This window comes from Coffea arabica, chromosome 2e (genome assembly GCF_036785885.1).
Source record: "Coffea arabica cultivar ET-39 chromosome 2e, Coffea Arabica ET-39 HiFi, whole genome shotgun sequence".
Taxonomy (NCBI): domain Eukaryota; kingdom Viridiplantae; phylum Streptophyta; class Magnoliopsida; order Gentianales; family Rubiaceae; genus Coffea; species Coffea arabica.
This window is the reverse complement of record NC_092313.1, coordinates 6,102,284-6,129,150: the sequence shown is the minus strand read 5'-3', so window position 1 is coordinate 6,129,150 and position 26,867 is coordinate 6,102,284. Positions and strand designations below refer to the sequence as shown.

Below are 26,867 nucleotides of genomic sequence, written 5' to 3'. Positions count from 1 at the left end.
GCAAAAACCACAGAAACCCTCCTAAAACCCTAAACAAGAAGAATCAGTACCCCTTCCCTCATTTTCACTTCTTCCCAGTTTCCCCCTCTCCTTCCAAGTTCCCACCACCTCTTCTTCTTAAGCTCAAATGGCTCTGACTAACACTCTTAGAAGGGTTGCTTCGCGAGCTGTACCTTTCGCCTCCCGAGTCTTCCAAGCAACCAGCCCACGGTACGGCCACCGCGGCTCTGCTCTCTTCTCCGCCGTCAACCGCCGCTTCGATCTGTCACACTCCGTCTTGAAAAGCTCATTGCCGTCGGCCTTCCATCATTTCTCAACTCGGCCGGCTTCAGATGAGTCACTCCTCAAAGTTATTCAGGACGAGATTCAGTGTGCCGTGGATGCTGATGAAAATATCGACAAGGTCTTTCGGTTTTTCTCCGTCTCTGCCTCCCGTTTGTTAATTTTTTTTTGCTTTATGGGAAATTGTGTACAAGTTACGGCTATAGGTGGGGAATGAAATTAAATTTTGGAATCCTACTTGTCTCTTTAATTTTTTTGGGGTAATTCACGAAGGCCACTTTTTACTAAATCAAATTTAATTGGACTTATTCATAAGCCTCCGCGAGTTGGAAATTAGTGGAATAAGAGAGTTTAACTTGAGTTTGTGATTGTAAGATTTTTCCACAGGGTAATGAATTAAAGTGAAAAACGGTGGTTTCTTTTGAAGAAATATGGGCAAAATATTCAGGGTAGTGAGCCTCTGCAGCTGGGCTTGGTAATTTTATGCACCTGGAAATGCAGGCAAAAAGCACCTGCAAATATATACAAAAAGCACCTAAGGATTTAGTTGTGTCTTGTAAATGGCTAGTATGTCTCGCTTTAGCGTAATGTGGTAGCTAGTCATTGATATCTTACTATGACATCAAACTTTTCGAATATTTGGGGATTTTGGATCAAGGAGCCTATGGACATTGTGTTGGTTATTTGTCGCAGTTTAGTAGTAATAGTTGATTTGTAAATTTAACTCTATTGCTGTCATTATCTTTGTAGGTTGAGGAGCTTCCATCTAACTTTCCGTTCAAACTTGAAGATAATCCTGGACTGCAGACTGTAACTCTAACAAGGGAGTATCAAGGTGAAACCATCGTTGTAGAAGTCGAGATGCCTAGCACTGTCACTGGGAATTACGAGGAAAATGATGATGATGATGGTGATGCTGATGATGAGAAGGCAGCACAGTCTCAGCTTCCTTTGGTAGTCAGAGTTTCCAAGAGCCATGGACCATGTTTGGAGTTTGGTTGCACTGCTTATCCAGATGATATTGTAATTGATAGCTTGTCAGTAAAGGATCCAGATGCTTCAGAGGATGAAATTGCATATGAAGGACCTGAATTCACGTGAGTATTGCCACAGATGGTTAACCTACCAGCTAAAATATTTTCCTTTTTTTTTATTTGGCCATGCTTTATCTTCACCGGCTCTTACTGTTCTTACCGTTCAGGGAGTTGGATGAGAATCTGCAGAAGGCTTTCCACAAGTATCTGGAGATTAGGGGAGTCAAACCCAGCACAACAAACTTCTTGCATGAGTACATGATCAACAAAGATAGCAAGGAATACGTGGTGTGGCTCAAGAATCTCAAGAAGTTTGTTGAAGCATGAACTAGGCGAAAACTTAGAGCAACTAGGTGGCTATGTTAGTTATTTCCATACACATATTTAAATGCGACTTCTCATTGGCGTTAAAAGCATACGTCCTGGTATTGAAATCGTCTGGGAGGATTTTGGAATTGTTAAACGTCTGGAAGAATTTCTTTTGTACCCGGGTCACAGTAGAGCATTGAATTAGATCTCTGAATACTGGTTGGAATTCTTTTCTGTCAGAAAATATGGAGCTTTTCTATTAATTGGATTTTGTATGGTGGTGGAGTTTAATATGTGCTGTGTGTGTCCTCTACTCTCAAACTCAGGGTCAGTTAGATGAAGTATTTTGTTCTTGAAAATACTCAGATACGCCTTTTCTTTAGGAGTTGATAGGAGGAAGTTCCATCAGAGTAATTGACGTTGCAACTTTATTTTGCTAGTATGTAAATACACAGTCAGCATGCCCACTTGTCAGATGAACATTCACAGGTTGAGTTAAGAAATTGCATTATGACGGAATTCGGTCGGATTACCTGCTCGTATTCCTCGGGAAACGATTTTCCAGTCGCACGAGTTTTGGTCAATGAGGGATCTTGAGCAGGATTATGTTGAGTCCGATTTACAAGCTTTAGGCATGCTTATAATATCCATGGTGCCACACATAAAAGCCAAAACCTGGAATACAATCCGTTTGAAATGTAAGTTTTTTTGGGTGTTTTGTTTAAAATTTTACTGTAACTTATCGTAGAAGTTTTTTAAAAAATTTTTGAAATGTGTTTTTTTTTTGAATATTTTGAAATATATAATTTTAAAATTTTAAAATTTTTTTTGAAGTTATTGTATCTAAAGTTTTTAAAAAACTTGTAACAGACAAACTTGGCAAAAAAATTAGGCTTCCAAACAAGTATCTCCTAAAAATTTTTAGTGGAGAAGGCATTGATTTTATTACCACTAAAAAACAACAGATCATTTGACAGTTTATTCATTCAATAGGTTACAGTACAACATACTACAACACTTAATAATCAGGAACTAAATCATAAACCCCCGGTTACTGCTTATTTGTGCCTCTCTTTATCGTGTCATTGTCATTCGTCTCCGAAAGGAACCATCATATTCGTGCTTGCTCGGGGAAATCTAGTCTCTCCTTCGAAAGGTCAAACTGTAAGATCCTTGTGCGTGTAAACAATTCCTGCGTCGCCATTCACTACTTGGCCATTTCCTCTTGCAATCCTGCATGAAAAATATCATGACATAAAACATGGTTTACCCCTGCAACATGAAACCAAGGGGAAATACATTTGCATTTACGTGTCACAGAATTCACAGGAATATAATAATCTGCTTTGACTCCTCCTAATACTTAACACACGACTGCCAGAAGCTGTATCCAACTTTTTGCAATTTGCAAACTCCACTATCATAAAATCTGCAGACATTTGCATAAAACATTTTGATGAATTGAGAAAAGAACTAGAATCTAGATGACTATAACATCAAATGGACAAGCTCAATGCATAGCTCTGCTGCAAGTGAGTCTCATCAAAGAGCTTCTAGATTTTATACAGCCATAACATCGAGTAGCATTAAACAAATATTTATTTTTCTTGGCCAAGTACAAATAGTAAGAATGGAAAATGTATAGTAGCAGTAGGCATATCATCTCTTCCATTGCACTGACTTGAGAAATTTACTGGAAGTGGTCAACTTCTTGCCTTGAGGATTAAAGGAATGATGCATTATTCTTATGGAGCTGAATTGACCATCGCACATGTAATTATTACCAAATTCATTTCTTGTTTGACCACATTCAAATAATAGTATCTTTAAACATGGATCCCTACGTTGTTTTATATTCCAACCATGATTAGAAGTAGCCATAAGTGGACCAGCTTTCTAAATATTTCTGTTGGTTGGGGCCGACCAATTATTTCAATATCCATCAGAGGAAACTCTTTAAGATTGCAAGTATTTAGAAAACTATACAGCTACCTCAGTCATGGATGCTAAAGGACCTTATTCTTTTGCTGATTCTCTGTTTTGATGTAAATGCGAGTATCTAACTTAAAAGCAACTGATGAAAAAGCCAGAAAATCCAACTTAAAAGCAACTTCTTACCGTATCATGATCATGTGCTGCGAAATATGAAAACTTTCTAAACAGATAACATTCTTCCTTAACATGAATTTGCAGGAAACAGATAAATGCAGTGCACACATGTTGTGATGAATTGGAATGCTAGCACAAGCAAAAATCAGTAAAGGACGTACCATCTTGTCGTTAATAAGCCTTCAACTCCTACAGGACCACGAGCATGGATTCTACTGGTACTGATCCCAACCTGTTCAGCCACCGAGTACAAAAATCAGAGACTGCTTTATGCCAACTGACACACTGAGAGTATGGTTAATTATATACCTCAGCACCTAGCCCAAATCGGTAGCCATCACTGAATCTTGTGCTTGCATTGTGGAATACAGCAGCACTGGGAGGCAAGTTACCAGTTAGTAAAGTCCATTGAATTTGAGCCAATCTATGAGAATCTGCTATTTACATTTAATCAAGCATATGGAAGACCGGGTAAACTTCTGGGGCTTCCACAACACAAAATGTGGTAGATGCAAAGTATAGACAATGAAGTATAGAATGGTACAAGACAGAAGGGCAATGAACAGTAACAGGTACCTGTCAAGTTGATGTAAAAACAGTTCTGCAACATCGTGATCATCAGTTACGATGCTATCTGTATGTGCACTGCAAATGATAAGGGACAGAAAATCAAAAGGAGGATCATTACATGAAAGTGAGACTCTAGTGCTTTCTCTTGTCTAACACACTAGGCAAAAGCATAGACAATACTGAGACAATTAAGCTCACATGCCTTCCATGTTGATGTATATGATCAATTGCAGCATGCACATCATCCACAATTTCAACAGTGCAAGCAAGTGAACAATATTCATGATGAAATGAACGTGCCTCTGGAATATTTAACAAGGAGCTTGCCCTTGGTCCACCATACAGAGTAACACCTGAAACAGATGCTATCATTCAGCTCCATGCCATAAAAAATGTAGACACAAGATCAGTTTAGAGTTCATATCAATATCTTAAAGTGCTTTAGCATTATGTGAATAGTATCATTCAGCAATCTGGTCCTTTGAATGTTAACTAATTTTCTAAAATCATTGACATCATAACAAAAATTACTAAATGACAAACGACTCATATTCAGGACTGATTATAACAGGCAGGATACTAAAGATAAAGAAGAATGATATCAGCATCTGAGTAAGATAGGCAATATCTTTCACTGGAACTGAGAGCGTGTCCAGGATATTAGTGAATTTGATAACCAAAAAAAACCAAGATAAAAGTGATGAATACAAGGAGAGAAGATAAAATGTCAAAATTACACAGCAGGACTGAGACAGCACAATTAACAAGGCACATGCAGTTGTGCCATTGAATGGTGTGAAATAGTATCAACTTGAAAAAAAGTACATCAATTACATAGAGAGGCCCACAGAGTGGCTAGTTTCAATCTTGGTAGAGTGATAAAGAAAAATTGTTGTAAAATGTTTAGATTGCTTAATTCAGATGATAATTTATTGAAAAGCAATCCACATCACTCTCGGAAGGCGTCAAACTCCACCATATTCCTATCCAATCCAAAGAGATCAAACAAGATAAGATAAAATTCTGCTTTTGCTTTGGGGAATGAGATTCCAAGAGATACAAAAAAAAAGTGCTCTGCAATGAAAAGTCACCTTTGATTTGAAGTTCCACAATTAGCTCATTAACTAAACCAGTCTGCACCAAGTCCTTGTGAACAAGTAGCGTTTCCTGCAAATAGTTAAACAGAGCAAGAAGAAATAAGACAATCACATGACCATACTGAGGTTTTGAATGTGTCTTATCATACATGAGCTTATCAGGCAAAAGAATTGAGAAACAAAGTACCATTGCATTGCAGGCAGCAGGATAATCTGTTTTAGCATCCAAAACAATTTGCTTTGCCATATCCTTATCAGCTGACTTGTCAACATAAACATGGCAGATACCATCTGACATAAAGCAGCTCTCCAGGATTACAAAGTAATTGACAGAAAACCTGGGGATGGTACATTGCAATTTTGAAACGAAAAGTAAGATGTACCAGCATGACCAAGAACAGGAATTTTTGTTGAAGCCTTGATTTGAGAAACGAGTTTATTGCTGCCTCTTGGTATCACAAGATCAATCACATCATCAAGCTGGACAAGAAATGTTTCAGGACGAAGACAGTGTTATTACCCTTAGATGCTTAAAAAACCAAACTCTAAACCCCAAAAAATTTTGAAGTTAAAACTACAAATTTTCTGATCAAGCCACCTTGAGCAATTCAGGGATGTCTTCTCTCGAAGTCACTAGTCCAATAAGTTTCTTGCCAATGCTTTCTGGGATTGATGAAGTAATAATCTAAAGACAAATTTGAAAGAGTGAGAAATGTAACAAGCTCTGAAAAGAGTGTTAATAGCAACATATGGCATAAATAACGAAATATTTCTGAGCAGAGTAGCAGACCTTGTGTAAGATTGCATTTGATCGTTTGGCCTCCTTTCCTCCTTTCAACAGGAGCCCATTTCCACTTCTAATTGCCAATGAAGCTATCTATACTCAAATAGGTACAGATGTATAAGTAGTTCATGACACCAGCCAATGTCATAGTCAAAGATATAAAGAACAAATCATACATAAAGTGTTCTGTATAGAACAATAGTGACAATTTTGAAATAATGCACAACATATGAAACTAATATCAAATAATCACAAATTTTGCTTTGAAGTATGTGTTTAGAACCCCCACAATTCAGTTAAAAGAAGATTCATGTTAAAGAATCAGTAATGACAAATTTAATGTTGTGCCTTTAAAATCCCACAACTCAAATTAAAAGAAATTTCACAACCAAATTTGGAAAACCTTGGTAATACACGTTCACTCTGCAGTGACGCTCGTTGACACTAGTTTATCAGTTTATACAGCACACTTAATGTAACAACTCAAACATATAGCATCACCAGCATATCGGAAAAGATGAAGCATTTAAGTTCTGCAACCATTCATGAAATTGCACTTTCATACTAAAAATCTTACATGTGGTAAGGAAACTTGAAAAAGGGACCAAGGAGAGAACGATATTTAAACTCAATAAATTCAACCAAAGGTAAGAATATAAATTGTAGAATTACTGATTAAGAGAAAGGAAGCAGTTTAAATAAAATTTTAAAAAGCTTCACATACAATTGTGGCTAAAAATAAACTATTTGACCAACAAAGCCCATTCAGAAATTTCTAATCATTTTAGAAGGAATTCAGCTTTGCCTTACATTCTTTTGGCAGGATAGACAAGGAAATAGCGGAGAGAAAATTTTGATATCTTAATTGCTATTTTATCCCTCCACAAAGTTAAGTTCGCCAATAGCAGAGCAGTGAAAAGAGGTTAGATTACATAATAATGCTTTATGCTCAATTTCCTCTTCCCCATATTTCAAAATTCTAGTGAATCATAAGGAAAATATTTTCCCAGTACCATCCTTCCGTTCTTAATGTATCCACAACCTCTTCAAGTTGATTTTCGATGCATTTGACCACTTTTCTTCTACCACTATCGGTACTCCAATTAGATTTAACTGCTTTCATGCCAACTCCAATTACAACACAAGTAACATAAAAGGCTAAATCAGAAAACCAAATTTATCCCTAAACAGTTTCACAAATCCCAGAGCACCTCATATTTGTGCTATTTCATTAACCACCATCCTTCCATTAAAAGTTCTGCCTTCATGATAAAGTAAAATGTTGCCTTGCCACAGTGCAAATAATAGTAGATTCATTTTATAGCTATCAAACAAAATCATACTCATATATACAATTAAATGAGAAAAAATTGCCCACTATAGCTTTTTGAAAAAACTGATGAATTCCCAATTGCATTTACCTGAACAAGTGCCTCTGGCCGTGACTCAAAAATAATCAAAAGAACACCTAAAGGAGATGTTGTCTTTTCCAAGATCAATCCCTCTGCAAGCTGGAAAAGACATAGCCCTTGGGATATCAAAGATTGCATAATGTATACTACAAATTGCTCTTCCCCAGGTAACATACTACTCTGATATGTTCAAAATGCTAAAAATTAATGCAACATTTGAATTGCATTTTTCTGAATTTTTTGTAGAAAAATTACTGTAGCAATCTGATATATGTGAGGTAAAAAGGTGATAGGGAAATGTGTTCACGGAAAACGTAACAATTTTTCTGAGAAAAATTGCAATCCAAACGGGGCAAACTTTTGAAAATATTTCAAAAACTACTTTAATTTGCTCAAGTGTTTGGGAAGAGAACCAGTTGAATTATAATTGAATCTAATATCATCATATATCTAATTTAATAGAAAGCAAATTTCCATACTAAGTCCTCATGCCCACTCCACATACCTCTGTTCTTTTTAGAACCTGACCAATAGGTTCTTCCATATTTGCAAGCATGCGAAGAGAATTTGCAAGACCAGAAACCTATAATATAACATAGGCTAGGGCTTTAGAAAAAAAGACAATCCTTCACAAAGATAATTAACTGAAGTGATGCCACATATAGAGTGGTTTCTTACCTTTCCAGGCTTTAAAGCCAATCGAGATATCAAAGATTTTTCATATCCAGCTTGTTGTGCAGCTGCTACATCAGCAGCATTTTCAGCTAAGATCAGATTTTCATTTTCTTTCAAAGCATCAGCTATATCTAGCAAAATTTTACTCCTGTCTTTCGAAGACACAGCCTGCAAAAAGAAGTATACTGCAATTAGTGAAAGCTCTACTGCTCTCTGAGAAAAATTCTTTCCAAGTAGCCAGTAAGTGATAATACCTGAAGCCGTCTAGAACACTCCCTTGCTGCAACTGCCATCTCATGAGCTCCAATTTCTCCAGCTGGAGCCCACTGATTAGCATCTCGATGAAAGAGTGTGCCAATAGATTCTCCATTTAGAACTCTAATGATATTATCACCAGCAAAGCCACTTCACACGAGAGAGAGAGAGAGAGCATCAGGCAAAAGAGAAAGCAATAAAAAAAAAAACCAAATCCTTATTTAAGCATACAAGTCAGCTCAGAACATGCAATTGTGCTTTTCTAACATGGCCATCTGAGTACTACAATGAATTAATAGCAAAACTATTCTGTAGGAATGCAAGATGCATTCTCATTTTCCTCTTGAGTCTCACATTAGATTTTGAACCAGTATAGCTTTGGAACTAAGTCAAAGCCAGAACAATATTAGCTTTAATAAAACTAGCGCTCAAACAAGCTAAGTTCAGTTGAGTTCTTGCTTAATTTAGCCAGCCTCAAAACTTAATTTTATCAGGCTTGATTCAAGCTCAAGTTCAAGCCTAATTGAGATCGAATAAAAGTCAATAGTAAGTATAATACACGTTGAAATGGATAAAAATAGACATTTCACCATAATAATATTTTATAGCAAAATATAACTAAATGTACTTATTCTTCAGTTAGATTAAGGTGATAAGAATTCAAGTTGAGCATTTTTGTGCTCGACCTTGGCTCAAGGGCTTATTAGAACCACTCAAGCTCGGTCAACATCAAATCAAGTCAAGCCAATGCTCGAGCTGCCTTGTGAGCTTCGCAGTCTGATGGGAGTTGTTTGCAGCCCTAAGATGTCTAAAAAAAGACTCTTACTTGTTTGAAAGTTTAAAGTTTCTTCAAAAAGTCGAAGCAGCTGAGCACTCTTGTGAATAGACATTCAACTATCAAAGGCACATTTCTTTGGGCAAATAGAAGCTTTAGATGTAATAAACTTCCATGAAAAACTCTAGCCAGATGATATAAGAAAGGATATTATTTCTATGCCCCTGAAACAATTCCTCCAGGGACCTTTTTCTTCCTTTTAAGTATCATCAAGGAAAGTAAATCCATGTAGCATTTGCTTGTCAATCAATTCTCCATGACTTTAGTGGAACACTTAATCATACCAAGTGAGATTCCTAATTTTCAGCTCAAATTAGACGAAAATGTCAAATGATCTCAATTTTACAATGCTGAAAGTAATTACTACCTCTGAATTCTTAAGGAATGTCAAATGATCAACAAGTTCTTAATGGTTCAATCAAAAGTCCAGAGACATACTCTTCTGGTCATCTTAAGCTTCAGATTGTGCGATAAAGTACTCATATAGTTTCATTTCCCCCCCAAAATGTGATCACAGTAGAAATGGAAATGGTAATATTAAAGCATGAAAATTGAGAGTCATCAGGTAAATGAAGTTCACTAGCATGCCAATGCCTAGCATAAGTAGGTAGAATTATGCATAATACTACTGAAAGTATGATCTTTCAAGGCAAAACATATTTGTATAAGTAAGAGACATTTGTGTTCAATGACTTTTGAGGAACAAAGTCAAGTTGTTCCCAGGCATTCTCAAAAAAAAAAAAAAAAAGGTTTATTAATTTAGGAACAAAGACGAGTGTGACTATTTCATGTGTAAGCCATAGCAACTTGTAGGTGCCTTAGAGAGCTTGGACTATCTTGACCATTGACATTCTTAACTACCTAATAGCATACCAGTCTCTGACTCAGAGCAGGAAACTACTCCAGCAAACACCATCTATATGAACAACTCAGTGAATCCATGGCACCGAAAAAAAAAAAAAGCTACAGGATAATTCTACCCAGTACCACAAGCTATAAAAGTAGAATGGTCATTAGTTCTATTATCTTTTCTTGCATTAATCTCTTAATGGCCTATATTTGAGCAAAACTTTTAACATGTTCCACAACTACGAGAAAAATAAGAACATTTAATCCAGGATGCAGCTTTTACTGACGATGACTTAATTTTTAAACTAATGCTAGGAAGACTAATCCATTCAATGACTCAAAACTAAATGCCAACAGTAGATCAATCTAGTTCTGTGAAACCAATGTACATACATGTTTGTGTTGCTGTACAAAATTATCAAATTCTTAGGGTCAGTGCAAAGTGACACGGAATCCAAAATTTGTTTGAATATCTTCTAATCGGATCTTACCTGGTAATCACAACAGGGATGCCAGCATAAGCTGCATAAACAGCTGCTTTAACTTTAGCAGTCATGCCTCCTCGTCCTACCCTAGATTTGTTTCCGAAGGTAATAGCTCCCTCATGCCTCTCTTTTACATAAGTATGAATTAGCTTCGACTTTGGATCGCTAGGAGGGCCACTGTAAAGACCTTCAACATCACTCAACAAAACTAGAAGGTCCGCTTTAAGCTCTAAAGCTAGTAAAGCTGCTAAACTGTCATTATCCCAAAATATGCCAGAAGAGTCCTGTGCAAAATTGCTCATGAGTTAGGACAATACACATAAAAATAGATCGTCTTGTAAAGACTCTGTGTGTGTGTGTGTGTGTGTGCATGTGGAAACAACAGTGAAAGGATGATTGATTAGCACAAATCAAAAGCAGGTGCAAATTCATGTGTATAGAATGCAAGAGACGTCCATGGATAGTGAATATTGCAATTATACATGCATTTAGAAAAATGCATCTAAAAATCCCTTTCCTTCTTATGTACCCATCAGCATATATGAAAGATAGTAACATTGTGAAACATCTGCTACATCTGCCTTATCAGTAGCTTAAAATACTATAGCCAGATCCATTATGCATAACGTTATATACACAAAATGTAGAAGATTACCTCATAAGGAGCCTTCCTGGTACTGACAGCATCATTTTCATTGAGTATAGGTATAACCTTCAGGGACAACAATGATTTTACTGTCTCACTGAGTTGTTTTCTGAAATCTGGATCCCTAAAATCATTATCCGTCACTAGAAGCTGAGCTGATGTCACATCCAACTGTACAGCAGGATAACATAGAAATGCATTGACAGATGAATTAGCTAATAAACGACGAGTTTTGCATTGTTATTCTGTTAGACATTTAAGTTGAGAAAGTTTTGGTAGTCACCTGACTGAACAATGAATCATACAGAGCCATGAGACCATTTTGTCCAACAGCTGCACAAGCTTTCCCATCAAGCTCATGTTGTGGCTTTTGAAGATCAGCAAAGCTGCACAAATTCAAATCGGTCGGATCTGCCTTTGACAGAAAACAATACAGCATGAAGACTAGGATTTCAAGAACATCTCGGCATTATGTGTTGCAAATTCCAGCTAAAGAAGACTGCAACTGCTAGATTGATTAAATATCCCCTCCGACATGTGTCTTTCAGCAACATTACCAATTATTTCCCTTCAGATAATGAAATCTAGAAAAACTGTCTACACATACCAAATATCTGCTACTAACTAAGTTTATCCAAGAATATTCTTTTCAGCCTAAAAAGAAATATAAGAAGAAGGTGATAGAAAACAGAAGCAAATGGGGCGAAACCTGCTATTAACTAATCTTCTATATCTTAACCGTTGTCGACCAGCACCAACTGCACCTGAAGTGACCAGAATAACCTCATATCCTTCAGAATTCAGTTCTTGGATCTGCATTTTGCCATTGCAATGTAAAGAATTCAGAATGATTATTCAAAAAAACATTGAGAGAGAACCACTATCAAAGAACACTTTGACAAAATTCCTAATGGTGAAAGTCACCTGCTCACACAGAGCTCCCAATCTTCCTAGTGCCAACCTGCCATCTGCTTGAGTGACAATAGCAGTTCCAACCTTTCAATAATCAGCAATTAGCAGCAAACATAATCAAAACCCTCTACTTCAAACAAAGTGATGATTGTAGATTCCAAATTTAACTTTTCTTAAAGATAAAAGAACCAAATGAAGTAAGAAATTAGAGAATAAGTAAAACACAAAAGTTACATTTTGCAGATCAAGAAGCGTAGCTAAAAGTCAGATAACAGGATTAACATTCACGTTCTATTCTTGCATCAAGCAATTATGTATGGCCAATAGCATTAAATCGTAGTATCCAATAAGTTTGTGCTAGCCATTGTGATTTATGAAGTAGTAGTGTTCACGTAGTATGTTCTGAAAGTGGAACAAAATTGACATTGATTAGGCTTTGCCAATTGAGTCTACAAAAAAGTCAAGAGAAAGAGTTAGGAATCCAGTTTGATGTACATGCCTGGTTATTAACAATTATCCATGACCAAAATTTATACTTCAATCAAGGAAAGTTTACATCATTTTTTCATATTCCAGTTAGTCTTTTTTTTAAAAAAAAAAAAAAACTTAAAGCTTCTACAGGGAGTAGGAGCACAAGGAATTGAAGAAGATAAAGTCAGCATGACGTAAATTTGTTCTCAGTGGTCAAGTTGCAGTATTTAACTTTAATATCAACAATTTTACTGAACCTGGTAGCATCGTGAAAGGTGCACGAGTCACCGGTAAAAAGCATCTGGAATGAGGATAATGTGGATGCTATTGAACTACGGCACCCAAAAGGTGATTATTTATTCATCCCAGAGTACCGTATTCTTGACTTGAATCAACATATCGAACGAAACTATTTATAATTCAATAGAGTTGCAATTCGCCTGAGGAGCCACAATTTTCAGCTTAAATCCACAAAATCAAGAATAAAAATTTTGAAAAACGAAATCGGGGCTGAACAATGGAGGGTGCAGCGAGCAAACTGAAGAAAAACAGCAAATGAAAAATGGAACAAGGATGGTACCTTAACGATTACACGTTTGACGTCTTTAATAAAAGCTCGAGTTAAATCCGCATTACTGCCCATTTTTCTCGCAAGCAGTAAAGAAAAGGGCGGTTTCAAGTTTCTGCAACAATTCTTTTGTTCTTTGTTCTTTTGTTCTTTTTTCTGGGGCCACTGAATGAAAATGAGGAGGTCTGATGCGTGTAGGGTTTTCGGGTTTGGGTTAGCGCATAAATAGGGGAAGCTCGTGGAGTGGGGCCGTGGTGTGGTGGGGGTTTGGGTCGGCTGTGTTTGGCAGCTTGTTAGCAGATTCAAGTGTCAACAAGTACGGCGGGGATTTTTGGTGGATGTGAGGGGTGACAGATATAGGAGTAGGAGAAATATTCATGAGGTTTTCGTGATGTTGTGTGACTGGAATTTTCTTAAAGCCGGAGCAACCCTATAATGCCACGTGGAGATAAGTAAGTGACATGGCATGTTGGTGCAGAAAATCCGAATGCAGATGATTGTGGTGGTGAAATTACTGCTCATTTAAACACGAGGCGGGCTGGGCACTCATGCACTAGGCACTAGTACAGAGGACTGTGGAGCGACCAGCGAGTGGTGGTGGTTGAAGGAAGCTTTATATCATGAGTCAGGACAACTACAAAATGCCGGGGCTGAATTGCTCTTCCGCAGTTCGCATGTCGTCGTTGGCGACGTGTCTTTGTTTCATCGGTGGAGGGTTTCCAGCCCTCAGCGGCCAGGGAAAAGGTGGAAAACACCCCACATGCGATGTCTTTTTTTTTTTTTTCAATCCGATAAATTTAAATTTTTCTATGTTACGAGGAGGTGAAGACATGAAAGATTGAAAAGAAATCGGAAGGACTGAACTATCTATCTATCGATTCAAACAAATGCACTATACACTTATCTGAAAGTCATTTGAAGTGGCTTGTCACATTTTATAGCCAATGATGTGAGGTAGGATTTAGTCCCCTCACCTCCCGCTCCGCCAAGTTTGGTGCACTGAGCTCTTCCACATGCGATGCCTCAAACAAGAAGTAGACACCCCCCGTACTTGTAGGACGCGTCTCATCGTTCTTCTTCTTCGTGTCCTAAACTGGCGAGGTTTCTATGGGAGTGGGGTCATTCTCTCTCATACCTTCGGCTAGTATACGTAATGAAGGAATAATTCGTAACGTACATGAAGCGATTAGGATGAAAGAATGAACGGGTTTAGATTTCTTTCTTCATTTGCTTTTCGAGTTGTATTGGTGATTGGGACCGCATTTTTGCCCTTTCTGATTTGTTTTAATAATTGACATTTGTTTACCTATTTGGTATTCTGAAGCAAAAAAGCTGGCCGTGTGTAAATAAAAAAATATTATTTGGAAAAAATCGTATAACTATCAATCTAGCAATTTTTGTAAAGTAATATATGTAAGATAGAAAGGTAATGATAAAATACAAAGAGGTTTTATTACAAAAATAAAACAATTTTCCAAATAATCACCCATCTAAACAAACTAATTCTTGAGGAGGTAAATGGTACCAACTAATAAAATATGTCCACTATAGACATACTTGTCTTCCCATTTTTTCAGATAAACTCGATTTTCAAATATTCAATTATTCAAATTGTATCACATCATCTCAACAAATGATGTGACACAATCTGAATCATTGAATTTATGAAAATGATGTTAAGATGATGTGACACAGTCTGAATCATCGAATTTACGAAAACGATCTTTCCAAGATTTGGAACATCCTCTTTTTCACCGCATCACAAAATAGCATCTTGACCAATTGGTAATTGCCTCGTCCTTTCCGGGTGGCCCAACTATAATCAATCTTGCGGTTCAAGGAAGTTGGACCAACGAACGGTTTGTAGATCAAGGTGATCAGCATTATCCATACACTGTACACGTACTTGTCTTCACATTTTTGAAGCTTATAAAACTCATTTAAGCTCATTTTCACCACATAACAAGATTGCATCTTCTGTCCACCGCAACTTTAATATGTCCAAAATCATGACCTCATTTACACTCCAGATCATCTCCAGTGAGCCAACCTACAAGAAATACATGTACCACATATGTGGTTTTTTTTTTTTTTGGCATCTTCCGTTCCTCCAACTCACCTCATATGTCTCTCCAGCCTATGCTTTGATATCTGAGCCAACCGCACACCTAACTGGGAATTGCCTCGTCCTTTCTAATTGGAATTTAATTATTTCGCCCAACCAAAATATTCCTTGAAGTGCACCTCAAGGAAGTTTGACCAAAGCACGAATAGTTTGTAGATCAAGGTGACTTGAATTGTCCATTTACAGGAACATATACAGATATTAGCGGCAAATCAAGAAAAGTTGGAGAAACACAAAGGTAAGTAAAAGTCCGGTTCTTCTAATACATCCACCACCTACAACTCTCCTACATGTTCAATGTACTGACCACGGAGCAAAATGCCCAACTCTAATGGTGCTTGTTAATCTCGCTCACAACGGCACATCCACCCCAGTTAAACAATCTGAACGAACACCTCTCCAGGCCAAACTACAGCCAAACTGAAGATACAACATCTCTAAACGACAAAATCATCGCCCTGAGGAATACTTGCCCAAGTACAGCAACTAAAACAACCGTGAGCAGCAAACTGAGCGGAGACTGCCCACGTCAAAGTTTACTCAAGGGAAGAACCACATCTTGAGGAAGATTGCAAGACCTATTTGCAGAACAAATGCAGCTACTGACACAAAAGTCATATCATTTGTTGGTATGTAAGATTTGAGATTCAGGGCAACAAAGCCAGCTGATGCCGCACCACTCAGTAGTATCACAATCCAGCGAAGAAATTCATTTGGAATAATCAACAAAAACTGGAAAATCAAAGAAAAGTTTGCGTCAGAAGATGTGCAATTCGGAGAATCTCAAGTACTTATCATGTATTCATTCTAACAAGCAAAACATCAATGCATGCACTTCAATTCTAGGAGGAGTTATATTGCTAAATTGTATGTAGAAAATCAAGTAGTTCTGGTCTATAGGTACTCAAAAGTGTCCAATCAATTTGAGAGATCGATATATGGTACTCCATTTAGAATTGAGGGAGAAGGGGTGGCGGGGAAAGGAGGAGGAGGGGAAAGAGGGAGAGAGAGAAAGAAGGAAAAAAAAGAGGGGGGGGGGAGGCAGCATCAGCCTAGGTGGCAGCGCCAGCAGCAGTGGCGGTGGGCTGAGGTGGGAGGGTGGTGGCAGAAGAGAGAAGGGTGTGTGTTTTTTGGTGTTTTGGTGTGTGTATTTTAAAAGCTTTGTAGTGTTTCTAGAGGTCAGTGTAGACAAGTTGGAGAAAAACTTGTCTACTAAAAACTAACAAAAAACTGCGCTTCCGAACTGACCCTATAGTTTATATACACAACTAAGGCAAGTGCATGGGCAAGATAGAGCATCTATTGGAAACATTAAACTGTAAAAACTTGGATCTCACTCTAAATGGGTCCATAAAGCCTACTTTCGGTCAAATTGACTTATAGATGTTCACTTGTTAATAGATGAATCCATCGGGTCATGAGATAGTCAAATTGACTGTCAAAATTCTAAAATATAAGCATAAATAATATGGTATTCCCCTAGTTTCACGACTAGCAAGTTCATTGGTTATTAAAGCATGGACATTTTTGTGGACATAAAGAGACAACTGAACTTAAGTAAGCCTCCCAAACATCATTTTATCCTCAGAGCTGCAGAACACTTCTCTTTTTCTCATTCCATCACCAGAATTAAGGAATCTTTTATATCAGTATCATAAAGAAAATTAAAGAAACAACAGATAAATGAATACTTACAGAGCTGAGAATGAAAATGAAAAGGGAATATCCCCACAAGCACCAAAAGCGTACTAGGCTGGCATTTGAACCCATGTACTGAAGCAAAAAATAAAATCCCAGAGGCACAAGGAGTGCATAACCATAGATGGCAAATGTAGCCACATTGACATAGCTGACATCAAAACTCCAAGCTGTAGTGCTATCAGTTCTCTTGTGCATCAGATAAGTGGCACAATTACCAAGGGAGGCAATGACAAAAATCAACGTGGTGGAGATCCAGATGAGGCCATACCTGAGTATTCAGGAAAAGGTTTAGGAGATAGACAAAATCAGGGCTTATTAGACAAAATCAGGGCAGAATAAGCTAAGGAACATGTGAAGAGAGTTGCAACACGTACAGGACTTATTATACTACGTGTGAAAAAGAATGTATTACATAATTCGAAAACTCATAAGAGGAGATGCCAGTAACGTTTATATGTTGATTCTGAAAGTTATTGATAATTCTCATAGAAGAATATTCAGATGACTTGCATCAGTATTCTCCTTTTTGTTGTCTGTTCTCCCATTAAATATTCTGAAATTCATCCATCTGGAACAAGGTTCAGTTCATAGCTTCACTCTTATGGTGAAATCCAATTGCTTTATCTATTTACTTTCTTGTAAAGATCCATCAAACACAGCAGCACAGAGAGTCATGTATACAAAGGTGAAGCAATCATCACCAAGCACATTGAAAATTCTCTAGGTAACAGGGTATTAGCCGGGACTAAAGAGTAAATAGATATGCATTTAACTTTACAACCTCATCCTTCATTTGAAACTATGCACAATTACCACACTCGTAGTTCTCTACTCTTACACGAGTCAACTTTCTAAATCCTTAGCATGTCTATTACTTGATCCAGAATGATGAATATGATCAACATGGCAACCAGTAAAACCAAACAATTCAACTGACAATGCAACTTACAAATCTGGATTGGCATCGATCTTGCTAAAAAAATCCCCGCTGCTTGGATAAAATGAGCTCAGGATTCTGTTCAAGACAATGTCTGTATCTACATTGAAATACTGTGTATATGAGGAGATGCTAAAGAATCCTTTCCAGTTGTTTGCTGATTCGTTTACTGATTGTTCTCCATCAGCTTCTGCATTTATTAGTCAAATATTAAATAGCTTCCAACTACAGGACAGATGTATGTGAATGTACTTCATAGTTGGCATCACATTTCTTAAGGATGTGAAACTTGCTCAGAGGTCTTCTACTACAGCATAGAATCGATGCTCATGCAGTATCCAATTAGTATCCAATGCTAACAAACACAAGAAATATGCCTGACTGGAGGCATAAATCTTTTCTAACAATGAAAGTTATTTCTCCGAAGTGAAAGAATATAAGACTTTTCTATTTCCAAGTTAAACACATACCACTTTGACCTCCAAGAGTTTGATAACCACGCCAGCTGTTTCCACCATTATTTGGAGGAAATATTTGCAAATTTGCTCCAGGAGCTGCACAAAATTTTATTACTCAATAGAAAACACTCACACGCATAGAAGACCATTTCCAAATATGAGCTTCATACCTCCCTGGGAACTGGGGCTCTTTGCTTCAGTTACCACAGCCTGTTGGTATAACATCAGTTAGAGAGCCAAACATAATTTTCGATAGTGCCATAAATTCTCTAAAACAACATTAATTGGTATAGAAATAAAAGGAAATACAGGGACCACAGCTACTAAATTCATACTTAATGTGGAAGTGTAAGAAATTACGAACTCGACTATCAAGTGTAAATCGCGATCATAACAAAAAAACTAAAGTAAACACCACACGAAATCACGTGGAATTTAAATAATCACATAAACTAACAAATAAGCAAGGTTTACAAAGAAAACTTACTTTTTTTTCCAGGGAAAAGGCACAAAATCGCCTTAGTCCAGATACTTATCCATTTCTCCTAATAATCAAAACCCTAAATTTGCGACCGAAAGCGCAGATAATCACTACTCTACATGCCCAGATTAGTTAGACTAGATCTTTGATTACGAAACAACTAATTAGCATACTTTTGCCAGATTACCGCGACATGTGTACCTTCACATAGTAATTTCAACTCTCAATTTCTAAAAGTTTTCAGCAGAATACCGACCGAAATGTCTGACGAGCTTCCAACAGTTAAAACTTCCCAAACATTAATTAAAAAAGAAAAAAATTGAAACACCAATATGAGGAAATGTAAAGATTGAACAGCTCATTACCGGGACCGAGCCAAGTAGGTGGCTGGTGGGGAGATTGGTCAGAGAATCGTCCGTTGCCATTTCCGGATACTACAAAAGGAGGGGAAGGATCTAGCTTCGCTTTATGGGGATTGACTAGCTAAGAGACGACCATTATTATCTTAATTTTATAGATTGAGTAAAAAAGATTCCTGGGTACGAGAAAAGGAGAGATTGTAAACTGCAGCCCTAATTAAGCTTTTAGAATCCTAATTGCTTTGCTGGAAAGCTTTCTCGGGTGATGAAAGCAGGACTCCCTCTCGCCAGTACAACGTTGAGGCCACGCGTATTAGTCTAAGCTTTACCGCGCAATTGGCAGTCCAAAGCTTTGTTTGGAAAGAGATTTTCCACTAAAAAATTTTTTATATTTTTATAAACATATTTTTTAATCACTTTTTAAAATTTACATACATCAATTATTACATTTATTTTCTATAAAAGTTTTTAAAAAATTATAATGCAAACACGGCTTTATTTTACTCTCCTCCCTCTTGGGTTTGGGTGTGATTTGGCACTGGCGTTGCCTGATGGTCTTAGTCCACCGCTCCCTTCAGACTCAAGGCCCACATGTAAAATGTATGAAGCCCAAACTCATTTTTTATTCTCTTTTTTCTTTTTTCCCGTAAGGCCCTCCACACCCCACTCTCTTTCTCTCTCTCTCCAAAAGAAAAGGGGTCAAAGGATGAAGAAAGAGTCCAAAAAGGCTTGAATGGTAAGTGACTTCTGTGAATACCACCAAAAAAGAATTAAATCTCTCTTTCGATTATAAATCAGAACTTCTGATTCGAATAAGAGGTGTTAGAGCACCCATTAATTTAGTCAGATTTGATTATCTACTAGTCCCTGTACAATGTTGCGAAAAAAAATAAATGACTTTTGTAACTAGTTTGACATACATCTAAAATGCAACAAATTTTTGTATGTTTGGTTATTCAGAAGGTAGAATACCGTGAGACATGAAGCGTTTGCCTATATTTTTTGTAGCATTAATTGCTAATCTAGTCTAGGATTATGTATAGAATATGTAAATGCGAAGTTATGAACCAAAGAATATTGATGTTACAAGACGGCGAAAAATGGAAAACCATTTTCAGCTGCAGAATGATCTGACAATTTGGCGAGGAAAGCTTTTGATTTCCATTTTGGTCGGTGAGGGCGTCCGGCCCCTCCTCAGTTTCGCGATTCGACGAGGTGAGCTCCGCGAGTCCCGTGCCACCTCGGCTCATTGCCCCGCCCCCCGAGGCCGGCCTCAATCTCTTTCAAAATGACTTCATCGCGACTTGATCTTCTATCTGATATTTGACGTATTATTAGGAAAGTTGAATTGTGCATGACGGAATGACATGACAGTGACATGACCAGTGCTATGTCCCTTCCATTGGGCCTAAGCCTGACACTATCAGCCTAAGGCCCATGAGAACTGAAGCCTATCATTTTTCTCACCATATTATCTCCTATAAATACCATTCCATCCGTAGAAAAGGGAGTGACACACTCACTCTCAATCATACAAGTACTAAAGATACTAAGACCCTTGCATTTTAATTTTGCAATTGATTACCCAAATTGACTTGATCGTTGGAATGGGATTAGGGGACAAAGCCCGTGCTCTTTGTGCAGATTTGATAGATGAATCCCTTCGCCTCGGTCCAGTCATCCAGAATTCACCTTGTCAGTTTGTACACCGATTTAATTAATGAGTGCGATATACCAGGTTGGTTTTCTGCCATTTGATTTGCAGAAACGCTTAATAGCGTAATTACAATGCCAGACTAGGATTTGCATGCGACGTGGTTTGGCTTGGCCAGCGACACGTTACGCGAGAAGCCTTGGTTGGATCATAGCATTGTCAAGGATTAAACGGGCGATTTGAAAGAGCAAAGTTCAGGGAAATTTGCCATAAGAAAGTTGTATCGAAATTCTACTCTCTCTTTTTTTTTTCCCCACAACTTCAACGTAGCCAAAAAAGAAATGCCTTCGGCGTTCAGTTCAACATTTGATTCGATCACAGTCGAAAATGAAAGTAGATGTCTGAGCCCGGGTTCGAACCGGGGACCTCTAGTGTGTGAGACTAGCGTGATAACCAACTACACCACCCAGACCATTTGTCAAGTGTCCTACTCTTAGCACCTTAGGAAAGCAGGAGAAGTGTTTCACTGATCCTCCAAAAGAAATTTTCATTTTTGTTGTCCAAAAAAATCTTTTTCATTTGAACAGTCGCTTTTATGTTATTAGGTTTCATGTTAGTTTCGTTGCTGACTGCATTCATTTTTCGTTGAACATGATCTTCAGTAATTTTTCCCTTAACTTTATTTTTTCTTTCTTAGAATTAGGCCTTCAGTTGTTTCATTTCTAGCACATGTTCTATAATTTTTCGCTAGCAAGCCCACCTGATTTCAAAAGTTATATTTGGTTCTTGAGAAAAATATATACCTCAGTCATATCTTTTGAAGTGAGTTGATTATGTCTGGAATCGCTCCCATATATATATATATATATAATTAGTAAAACAAACTTGAATTATTGCGTCCAGCGTTAATTGTTCTCTCTGGAATAATTGGTCAATGCAATACTGAATGGAAGATTTTATACAAGCAACAGAGCATACAAAACTCCAAACAGATAAACTTTTCCCCAGTCGGAAATTAATTTCTAATATCGATGAAATCCAAAGTGATTATTAGTTAAGTAAAAGTATAAACTAGAAACGCTAAACCCATTCCCTCCGGGCGTATCTGATAGTATGCCGTCTAAGCCACAGCTGATACATCACCATATGAAACGCATCGTACGGCTGCGGTTCCAAGTTCCACACTAGATGCCGACTCGCCGCCACACCCAATTCCCTCATTTGCTGGTACCTGTCTCCGCCCACGCCATTCAGGACTGCCTTCAGCCTCTTAAGACCTCCACGTGTCCTCACCAACAAACCCATATCAGACCATCTCAAAACGTCCGTCAACGGGAAATCCTGAACCGGCCGGTCCACAAGCACCACAGGCACACAACCCAATGCCATTGCCTCCACCATCCACGTCATCTCCCCTCCATACAAAAACAAACAAAACTTACTTTCTTTGACCAAGTCAACGTGATCCGATGGCTCGGATTCAATCCTAAACTCAGGATCTCTCTTCATCTCGTTGACCAAATAATTATACTCTAGCAGTTTCCCATCGCAGACCATAAAGCCAAGGTGTGACGCCGTGTCGTTACCTGGCCCCTGGACTAGAGCGAGCGGCGACGGATTGACAGGCGGCAGAGTAATGTCCTTGTGAGGTATAACGTTACCGGAGGCCGTCGGGAAAATGGAAATCTGAACAGAATTTTTCTTCAGTTCGACGGCGTTTCTGTCCGACGAAGAGTCAACGCCGCTAGGCGCCATGAAAAAGTGGTCAGCACCCAGAGTACGGTTCCAGTAAGGATAACTGATTCTGAGGTGTCTAACAAGACGCGCACGCGAGCGCGTGGAGAGGTCTGGAGGAAAGGGAATGTAGAAGAGGTGAGCTTCGTCTGCGTTTTGAGTGAGAAATGGACTGTTGAGGAGAGAGGTGTGGAAGAGAGACAGCGGCGATGTTGTAAAGGTGAAGGGCTTCTGCGGGGTGTACATGTAAATTCTGAAAGTGGTGAGCATCTTTTCGTAGTTGTCGAAAAGGGTACTGGGGAAGAGGTATGGCGAGGCGGAAAGGCTGTGGAGGGGTTGGGCAAGGCTGAGGAGACAGAGGAAGAGGACGGAGGAGGAAGAAACGGCCATTTTTGTTCTTGATGGGCGATTGGAGAAGGAAGGTAGCTCGGTTGAGAGCGCGGAAGTTTGTCAGTACTTAATAGTAGTACTAGTTTTTTAAGCTGATGAGATCATATAGTCGTATCAGAAGTGTAGCAGACCATCACATCACCGGAGCTCTGGGTGGTTGGGCCATTTACTTGGTGATGGAGACCGCAGAGGAATATTATACCGGCTATACATTTCAATTTCCACTTCCACAAGAGACGAAATTTAAAAAAATAAATAAATAAAGTTCTGGTCTTACACTCATAATTTTGTTTGGCTAAACACTTGGGCCAAATCCTCGTTCCTCGCACGCCACAAATGTTCCGCATTGTAATAATTATTGTTTGGATAGAGTAAAAAGTAAATTAGTAGTATTATTTGAAATAATTATTATAATATTTTTTATCATAAGATATGTATAAAATTAAAAATATAAAAAAATAAATTAAAAAATATGTTTACAATGTAAGTAAAATATTATTTTAAAAAATTTGCTATCCAAACACTTTCCCAAGTTGCCCTGTGCAGTTCTGCACCATTTCCCAAGTTGCTACAAAATTAAACTTTTACCTTGCGAACCCACTTGAATTTTCTTTTCAATGAAAAAAAAAATTTGAATTTCGTTGTCATCTTTGAGTCCGTTTGTTATTAAAAAAAAAATAAGAGTCCATTTTGAATGATAAAATACTTTTGGTGGATTTGAAACTTGCCATGTACCGGTAAATGGTAACTAACTTTGTTTGGATTGCATTTTTCTGGATTTTTTGTAAAAAAAAAATAATGTAGCGATTTGATATATGTGAGGTAAAAGAGTGATTGGAAAATATGTTTACGGAAAACGTAACTGCTTTTCAAACAAAGCCTAAACTTTTTAGAATGACATGTAATTAATAAGATTAATCTTTTATATATTGACGATGTGTATTATGTTATAGTTAGATGGATGTTAATATATGCAAATTTTAAATTTGATAAATTAATTTGTGTTTACATACCATTAAAAATAAAAAGATTAATATTAATTAATAAATTATTTTAGAGTTTTGCATTATACTTTATATTTACATTGTGCCTTGTTGGTGACTAGGGCTAGGCGAAGGTTGCTACACTATAATCCGTAAGCTATTGGCGTATATGATGGAAATGATTCATTCATGCATGTTCATACCTTCAATAGAGTAACTGAATAAAATAAAAATAAAAAAGAACGAAGAGTTGGAACCATTCTGATTTAATCATACTAAGAACATTTTTCAAATTTATATAGATATAAATAAGTGAAAAAAATTAAAAAATATGGCTAGACCTGAGAATCAGAGAAAATAATTTCACCATGTATATTATCGATGGATGTTATTAGGTTCGATTCCCTTATTATGATGCGTTGTAAGTTGTAACAAGAATCTACCAATCTATTTTCTAAATTTTTTGAATCCCATCATTTAGTCTTTTGTTCCAAATTTTGTTATCCATTATTAATGGTTGAATTTGTTGAAGGGTAGTGAATTCATCATTTTCTATTGAAAAAAAAAAACAGAGAGAGAGAGCGAGTTTAGTCTTTTATTCTGTATTATATAGATCTCATATATGTCAACTGACATGAAGGACCATGTCCCTTCTGCTGATTTGCCTGGTAAGTTTAGCTGCACAAGTCCTTCAATTGAGGGCAGCGAAAATAATTCGATTAGAAACTGAATAGCCTTTTTTTTTTGACAAAAAAAAAAAAGAATATTGATGTAACGAAACCACAAGTCCCAGAAGCATATTTTGAACTTTATAACTATAGAGAATTCGAGAAAGTATAGTCACCCATTAACTTACATGATTAAATATCTTGTTCTAACATATTAAGCTCGATCATAAACTCATTGCATATTTTATTTCTAATTCCACTGAACTTATAATTTTTTAAAACACATGTGGGCTTGAATATAACTAATATTATACTCCATTAGCTTTGAATTATCATATCAACGAGTTAATTAACAACAACATTTTTCCATTCTACACCATTTTCTGAAGATAAACTTTCATCTTTCATCTTTCAATTGAGTATAGTGAAAATAATTCTAAGAAACTAAATAGGGGTGTAATGAAACCCTAGTCCTAAATCCAAGCTTGGAACTTTATAACTGTCACTAAATAGTTTGAGAAAGTAAAGTCACCCATTTACTTGTACTATTTAATATCTTGTCTGACAATATAAGCTCGAATATAAACTCATTTTGTATATTTTGTTTTCAATTCCACTGAATTTAGAATTTTTTTTGAATGCGAATATGCCTACTTTGCCCTTCCACCGAACAAAAAGCAAGCATTCGAGCAAATTTAGATAATAGTAGAGGTGGCAAAATGGGCGGGATTTGCTTGGGTTTGTGATGGAACCGAGTCATATGGGTTTTGGCCCAACCTTACCCATATGTGTTTTGGGACTAACTTGGGCGGGATCACTTTGGGATGGGTTTAGATTGATCCCGCCCAATACCCAAATCTATTTTCTACATATTTTTTTTCCTTTAATTCATTTTTATTTTTTATATAATTTTAATATTTTTGATTTATTAAATTTTTTTTAGTTTTATTAAATAAACATGCAAGTGCTTTATACTCAGGATTCCCATAAAAAATTGGATTAACAAATAAAGGAAAAAATAGATATACAGTCATATTCCAACATATATCAAGATGACCAAGGTACTTAAGGTGTTGAATATTTATCCTCATCATTGTCCAAAGATGACAGGTCTAAATTGACTGAAATGTTGAAAATTCTTGTGGATAATGACTAGAAAAACTACTAGATTATATTCTCTAGTATGACTATAAAAATTGTTAAAGATAATTTTTTAATCTAAGACTCCGTTTGGATTGGCTATTTTTTCAAAAAATAAGTTTTTCAAATACAATGTTACAGTAATATACAATAACTCAAAAAACATCCCATCCATATTAGTATATCAAATATTTCAAAAAAATTTTATAGTAAAAAATTTTCATATACACTGCTATAATAAAATATTTCAAAAATACCCCCTAAAAATAGCTAAACCAAACAGAGCCCTTGTTATTTGAGCCCAATGGGTACCCAAGTATTTCCCAAGTATTCCCATCAATTAATGGGTACAATTGGGATTTGTCCCATTTTAAACCCAATATCAAAATCCAATACCCATCCCGCCCAAAGTCCCCTTGGGCATGGGTAACCCATTGGGACTTTGGACAAATTGCCACCTCTAGATAATAGTGAGAAAAATTCTACTATGTGATATTTTACATCGTGGTAAACTATATATTATAAAAATAAGAACGTGATAAAAAAAAAAAGAAAAAAATCACGAGATACCACAAATGTGGTACGCCACATGGTAGATGATCCCTAATAGTAATAATAATAAAAAATCTCCCTAATCTACATGTATAAATTGAACTTTACTCAAAACAATTCTGTCCATGATATCCCAAAATCCTCATTGAAGTAATAAGAAAAAGCAAAAATAAGAGACACTAGGATTTGACGATTTGTTCCAAGAACAACAAGAAAATAATTGTTGGTACCGAAGTTTCAGTACGTCAACCGGTTAATCCTGAGATATTAGCACTCTACCCTTTCCTTTCCTTTCCTTTTTTTTTTGGGGGTTGTCAATCTGGAGTTACATTTGGCGCTAAAAACATCTCCAACTATACAGTAGGTAGTCACGGAAGTAATTCGAGGTTTTA

The 26,867-nt window shown here is 37.0% G+C and overlaps 4 protein-coding genes and 1 non-coding gene across 8 annotated transcripts; 1 reads left to right on the top strand and 4 right to left on the bottom strand.

The window, feature by feature from the left end:
- LOC113730442 (uncharacterized protein At2g39795, mitochondrial) lies at nucleotides 1-1,888 on the top strand. The gene is made up of 3 exons (XM_027255117.2): nucleotides 1-403; nucleotides 1,033-1,379; nucleotides 1,484-1,888. The coding sequence occupies exons 1-3, from the start codon at nucleotides 128-130 to the stop codon at nucleotides 1,641-1,643; spliced, it is 783 nt and encodes a 260-aa protein (XP_027110918.1). The 5' UTR covers nucleotides 1-127; the 3' UTR covers nucleotides 1,644-1,888.
- A 631-nt stretch (nucleotides 1,889-2,519) lies between these two features.
- LOC113730441 (delta-1-pyrroline-5-carboxylate synthase) lies at nucleotides 2,520-13,675 on the bottom strand. 4 transcript variants are annotated; one of them, XM_072078480.1, is made up of 20 exons: nucleotides 13,306-13,675; nucleotides 12,267-12,338; nucleotides 12,052-12,155; nucleotides 11,626-11,728; nucleotides 11,352-11,513; nucleotides 10,703-10,980; nucleotides 8,527-8,677; nucleotides 8,276-8,440; nucleotides 8,103-8,180; nucleotides 7,607-7,696; nucleotides 6,192-6,278; nucleotides 6,000-6,086; nucleotides 5,785-5,881; nucleotides 5,589-5,692; nucleotides 5,396-5,471; nucleotides 4,507-4,657; nucleotides 4,311-4,379; nucleotides 4,044-4,110; nucleotides 3,896-3,966; nucleotides 2,520-2,858 (listed from the first exon to the last, which is right to left on the bottom strand). In XM_072078480.1, exons 1-20 carry the CDS (start codon nucleotides 13,366-13,368, stop codon nucleotides 2,783-2,785), a joined length of 2,151 nt encoding a protein of 716 aa, XP_071934581.1. In that variant the 5' UTR covers nucleotides 13,369-13,675; the 3' UTR covers nucleotides 2,520-2,782. The 4 variants fall into 4 exon arrangements, with proteins under 4 accessions (XP_071934581.1, XP_071934582.1, XP_071934583.1 ...); XM_072078481.1 differs by lacking the exons at nucleotides 12,267-12,338; nucleotides 13,306-13,675 and having other exon boundaries at nucleotides 11,626-11,757; XM_072078482.1 differs by lacking the exons at nucleotides 12,267-12,338; nucleotides 13,306-13,675 and having other exon boundaries at nucleotides 11,626-11,753.
- A 1,872-nt stretch (nucleotides 13,676-15,547) lies between these two features.
- LOC140036587 (uncharacterized) lies at nucleotides 15,548-19,672 on the bottom strand. Its single transcript, XM_072078479.1, has 6 exons — nucleotides 19,361-19,672; nucleotides 18,685-18,724; nucleotides 18,527-18,610; nucleotides 18,069-18,246; nucleotides 17,114-17,387; nucleotides 15,548-16,150 (listed from the first exon to the last, which is right to left on the bottom strand). Exons 1-6 carry the CDS (start codon nucleotides 19,418-19,420, stop codon nucleotides 15,959-15,961), a joined length of 828 nt encoding a protein of 275 aa, XP_071934580.1. The 5' UTR covers nucleotides 19,421-19,672; the 3' UTR covers nucleotides 15,548-15,958.
- Nucleotides 19,673-21,406: 1,734 nt separating this feature from the next.
- TRNAV-CAC (transfer RNA valine (anticodon CAC)) lies at nucleotides 21,407-21,480 on the bottom strand. Its single transcript has one exon. It is a non-coding gene; the product is annotated as a tRNA-Val (tRNA).
- Nucleotides 21,481-21,948: 468 nt separating this feature from the next.
- On the bottom strand, nucleotides 21,949-23,398 carry LOC113730438 (probable glycosyltransferase At5g03795). Its single transcript, XM_027255114.2, has one exon. The coding sequence runs from the start codon at nucleotides 23,130-23,132 to the stop codon at nucleotides 22,089-22,091; it is 1,044 nt and encodes a 347-aa protein (XP_027110915.2). The 5' UTR covers nucleotides 23,133-23,398; the 3' UTR covers nucleotides 21,949-22,088.
- Nucleotides 23,399-26,867: the final 3,469 nt, after the last annotated feature.

Bases quoted from the DNA above. Each gene is read 5' to 3' on its own strand.
- LOC113730441 (XM_072078480.1), bottom strand. From the start codon at position 13,368: ATGGGCAGTAATGCGGATTTAACTCGAGCTTTTATTAAAGACGTCAAA. The intron at 12,339-13,305 runs GTACCATCCTTG...GATTATTGAAAG, and splicing joins TCAAACGTGTAATCGTTAAG to GTTGGAACTGCTATTGTCAC. The intron at 10,981-11,351 runs GTAATCTTCTAC...AATTTTGCACAG, and splicing joins CCAGGAAGGCTCCTTATGAG to GACTCTTCTGGCATATTTTG.
- LOC113730442 (XM_027255117.2), top strand. From the start codon at position 128: ATGGCTCTGACTAACACTCTTAGAAGGGTTGCTTCGCGAGCTGTACCT. The intron at 404-1,032 runs GTCTTTCGGTTT...TTATCTTTGTAG, and splicing joins CTGATGAAAATATCGACAAG to GTTGAGGAGCTTCCATCTAA. The intron at 1,380-1,483 runs GTGAGTATTGCC...CTTACCGTTCAG, and splicing joins TATGAAGGACCTGAATTCAC to GGAGTTGGATGAGAATCTGC.
- LOC140036587 (XM_072078479.1), bottom strand. From the start codon at position 19,420: ATGGCAACGGACGATTCTCTGACCAATCTCCCCACCAGCCACCTACTT. The intron at 18,247-18,526 runs GTATGTGTTTAA...TAATAAATGCAG, and splicing joins AACTCTTGGAGGTCAAAGTG to AAGCTGATGGAGAACAATCA. The intron at 16,151-17,113 runs GTAAGTATTCAT...TTGATTTTCCAG, and splicing joins TCATTTTCATTCTCAGCTCT to TTTTTGTTGATTATTCCAAA.
- LOC113730438 (XM_027255114.2), bottom strand. From the start codon at position 23,132: ATGGCCGTTTCTTCCTCCTCCGTCCTCTTCCTCTGTCTCCTCAGCCTT.